The sequence below is a fragment of the Otolemur garnettii genome, unplaced genomic scaffold, assembly GCF_000181295.1.
Source record: "Otolemur garnettii isolate 467f Iridium unplaced genomic scaffold, OtoGar3 scaffold00228, whole genome shotgun sequence".
Taxonomy (NCBI): domain Eukaryota; kingdom Metazoa; phylum Chordata; class Mammalia; order Primates; family Galagidae; genus Otolemur; species Otolemur garnettii.
In genome coordinates this window covers 1,908,049-1,912,457 of record NW_003852623.1, presented here as the reverse complement: position 1 = coordinate 1,912,457, position 4,409 = coordinate 1,908,049, and the positions used below count along the sequence as shown (strand labels likewise).

The 4,409-nt window shown below is 38.8% G+C and overlaps 1 protein-coding gene across 1 annotated transcript in view; it reads left to right on the top strand.

Moving 5' to 3' along the window:
- Nucleotides 1–218: 218 nt before the first annotated feature.
- Nucleotides 219–4,409, top strand: part of FBXL5 (F-box and leucine rich repeat protein 5) — a 33,472-nt gene continuing 29,281 nt past the window's right edge. Inside the window, exons 1-2 of the mRNA XM_003802036.3 lie at nt 219–508; nt 4,194–4,289. Coding sequence (XP_003802084.1) covers nt 374–508; nt 4,194–4,289 — 231 coding nt within the window. The 5' untranslated portion in view covers nt 219–373. The remainder of the gene's footprint in view (nt 509–4,193; nt 4,290–4,409) is intronic.

Below are 4,409 nucleotides of genomic sequence, written 5' to 3'. Positions count from 1 at the left end.
AAAAAAAAAAAAAAAAAAAAAACAGAAATCAAGAAACTATGTGATTTATGTATGTATCATTTTCCAATATCACCAGGTCCTTCAGAATACAAACTTCCTAGCCTAATTCACTTTTTATCATACCATTATAACTTGTTAATTTATGAATTACCTTTATTTGTACTTTAACATAACCCAGTGTCAGGAGCTTATCTTGCTGTGTGTAAAAGTAAATAGGGAAGTATTTGAATATTTCTCATTGTTGGATATTTGCATGTATTGATTATGCCTTTCTTTTTAAATTTTTATTCAGCTTTCTAAAACGAATTTTTCCAACAACAACGATTTCCGTGCTCTTCTGCAGTCTTTGTATGCTACTTTCAAGGAGTTCAAAATGCATGAGCAGATTGAAAATGAATACATTATTGGTTTGCTTCAGCAACGCAGCCAGACCATTTATAATGTACATTCTGACAATAAACTCTCTGAGATGCTTAGCCTCTTTGAAAAGGGACTGAAGAATGTTAAGGTGAGTTGCAAAAATGGACATTTAAACTGTTACAACTTGTGCCATCTTCTGATAATGTCATTGGTAAAACTTGTTAGTAATTTACAGTAAGTGATGTTATATTAAAGAAAATATTTTGTCACTTGTTAAAGGCAGCAAGGGAGACTTTATTCAAGAAGGACACATGCAGTGGGGGCTTAACGGTAGAGGAGAGATATTGGGCTGGATACAACAAAAACAAGTAGAATTTGTTTTCAGCCTCAGACTTTTGCTTTCCAGGGTCCTTGAGTCCCATTGTTCAAGTGACTGTAAGGCTGGAGGGGGCTTTAGGAGAAAGGGAAAAGTACTAGGGGTGGACAGAAGGATGGAGGAACTAGAAGTTTAAAAGGGGACATTAAAGGATTCAAGGGAACTGAAGGGAAGTTTGCAGGAGGAAAGAGAAGGAAGGAGGAGCAGAAGCTGTAGGAAGGGAGACGTCTTTTCTAGGAAAGCTAGTGCAGTTTCCAGTTATCCTTGGTAAATTCATGAGCGAGAATGGAGCTACAGTAGGCTCTGTAGCAGTGAAGCATATTGTCAGCAGGAGTTAAAGAAGGGAGTTTCAGTTTACTGAGAAGTTCCCATTGGAAAAGCAGGACCAGATAGAGCAGAGAGGTCTTGCAAAAAGTCAGGAAAAAATTTCCAGGCTAGCAGTGAGTCCTGACTTGAAACAAAAAACTAGGAAAAAAATCTAGACAAGAACCAGGTCTTAGAGCCAGGGTACAAACCTCCACTCCACAGAACAAAGGAGAAAGACTTCCAGCCCACTGTGTACCTTGCAAACAAAGGACATCTAAGTCAGCCTGAGAGACGCTTTTAAGTATCAATAACGTGTTCTTATCGTGCTTCAGTGGTCCGTCAGCTGGAGCACTCCATTTCTACTTAGCCAGAAGTGAAGACACAGGCTTTAAAGGTGCACACTCTTTGTACTTGCGGAGAGATCTGGTTCTCCTGCAACGAATCTGATCCTATCTGAGTCACAGGCACCATATTGTAAAGAAAAAATTATTCATGACGCTTGTTAAGTTCAAGAGAGACTGCTGCAGTAGGATTTTACAGTTAAGGGAGAGAGATTGGGCTCAACACCAAGTAGTTTTATAGCTGAGGACCAGGGTAGCCATGATTCTGAGAGGAAACGTCCACACCAGGGGGATTCCTGATAGGCTGACCCTACAGGATTTCTCCCTGAAAATCAGGGTGATGATATTGAGGGTGGGAAATTGGGAATATAATCAGATAGTGGGGTTGGTTAGGGTGGGAAGTTTATGCTAAACCAACTCAGCAGGAGTCTGGTAAAACTGGACTTTGTGGGCCAAGGACAGAGTTTGAAGTTTAGGCCTCGTTGAGAAGGAGCGCAGAGAAGCCTGCCTTAGGTTTTGTCACTTACCTTGTTACCTCTTTATTACTGTTTATAAAAATTTACAATGAATGCTCCTCACCAGAGCTTACAGATTTTGTAAATTGAAATTTTAATTACCATAAAATTATTACATTTTGTTAACCTTTGCTGAAGGGGAAGCTATCAACTCAGTTAATGGCAAACAAAGGTAAAATTATTAGAGTAAACTAATTTTATACATTTTATTTATTTTAAAGTTGAAATCCGCTGTAGTGTTTACTGCACTGTTTCTCCTTATTGTAGGCAGCGGGGGTAGTTAGGATAATTTTTAGTTGTGTAATATAAAATCAAATATTTTTTAGTGTACTTTAGGATAGTGATGTAGAGAAATGCCTTTCCTAGTTACATTTGTGTATTATAGTATATTTGAAATTTGATCTTAGTTTATTCCCCTTCTGGCTGGGTGAAGCCTAGGCATGAGTTACAGCTCTGTCAGACCATCATGCAGTTAGAGATTTGTGTTCCAGGAAGGCTGTTCTGAAGCAGGGAGGAAGATGAGTTGAGGGAAAGAAGAGAAGTGAAGATCGTCATTAAAAATGACTCTGATAATATCTGGATGGATGCTCAGCAGGTTTGGTAGGAGTAGGAGAATGATAGAAGGGACATTTACTTTTTTTATTAAATACTCCTTTGTATCCTTCTCATTTTATATTATGTATTACCAGTATGGATAGCTCATCAGTAGGATCTGAACTAAAGTTGTGACTAGAGAAAATGGAGAGAAGGGGTCAAACTTCAGGGCACTCTACTGAGGGTGACAAAGTGAGACCCTGTCTCAAAAAAAAAAAAAAAAAGAGGTCTATTCTGGAAAGGTGAGGTTTGAATCGATTGCTGTGTAATCCAGGTGGGCATTAATTAGTAGGATGAGGCAGAGGGGTTTTAAGGTCAGACAAGTGATGCGGTGTGGAAAAGCCAATTGGTTAGTGTAGAAGTAGAAGCTGTGTGGGTATGCTCAGGGAAAATGTGTAAAATCCCAAGAGAATAGGACATTGGATTCAATATTGGGAAGTATTAAAAGAGGAGATTTGAGAGGATTCAATGGGGATGGAATATTCCCATATTTTAAAAGTTTTCATTAGTTTGTAATGCAAATTTTTCACATTTTAAGTTGAGAGGGGTGATATAGAAATGATGGATAAGTTACAGGGAGATGTGATCTTAGTTCATATGAGGAAGAACTTTTTATCTGTTTAGAGTTGCCAGGATTTGAATGATTTATTTGAAGGTATGATGAGCTCCTTGCCTGTAGAAGTGTTGATACTAAGGTATACAACTTTCTGTCAGGATAAAGTTACACAGGTATAGTTGACCACAGACAGAAGGGGTGAGGGTCCCCATGTCTGACACAGTTGGAAATCTACACGTAGTGTCTAAGTTTCCCATAATTTTTGACTCCCCACAAACTTAACTACTGGAAGTTTACTAATGATCAGAAGCCTTACCAATAACATAAATGACCAACTCATATTTTGTATTTGTTTTATATACTGTTCACAATAAAGTGAACTAGACAAAAGAATATGTTACCAAGAAAATCATAAGGAAGAAAAAGAAATATTTGCTCTTTATTGATTGGGAGTGCGTCATCGTAAAAGTCATACTTGTCATCGCATTGAGTAGCTTGAGGGTGAGGATGAGTGGGGGCTGGTCTTGCTGTCCTGGGGCAGCAGAGGCAGAAAAATCCACTTCTGTGTGGACTTTCATAGTTCAAACCTGTGTTGCTTTAGGGTCAGCTAAATTCTGAGTTCTTCAGCAGAGGGTACACTAGATAATCTTAAAAGGATTCTGTAATGATATAGTCCAGTGGGGTCAGAGATATGTTAAGAGAACAGACATGTAGAAATTACATAAATACCTAAATTAGCAGTTAAATCAATCGAAGTTTTGTGAAGACACTTGGTATTTTTAGACTTTTTGTGACAGTTTTAAAAAGAAAGAGGATCACATTACTAAAGACACTGAAAGCTTATTTTTATGGCTATCTTTTGTGCTAACACAAGTATAGAGACCACTTTCCTATTTGTCAGTCTTTTTTTTCCCCTAAGATTTTATGCCACACTTTATTTTAGAGATGGGGTCTGACTGTATTGACCAGGTTGTTCTCAAACTTTTGGCCTCACAGCAGTCCTCAGTCTCCTGAGTGGCTGGGACCACAGGCACAAGCTCCCACACCCAGCCTGTGTTGCATTTGAAGCTGACTTCCTGTGCTCAGATACTATATGTGTAATAAAGCAAAAGTTTTATAAAAATGCACTTTTTTTCTTTTTCCAGAATGAATATGAGCAGTTAAATTATGCAAAACAACTGAAAGAGAGATTGGAGGCTTTTACAAGAGATTTTCTTCCTCACATGAAAGAGGAAGAGGAGGTAAGCTACAGGTGTCCACCACAACACCCCAACCACAACACCTTGACCGCAACAGCTCAACCACAACACCCCACCATAGCACTCTCCACCACACACCCTCCCCACAGCACCCCCCCACCA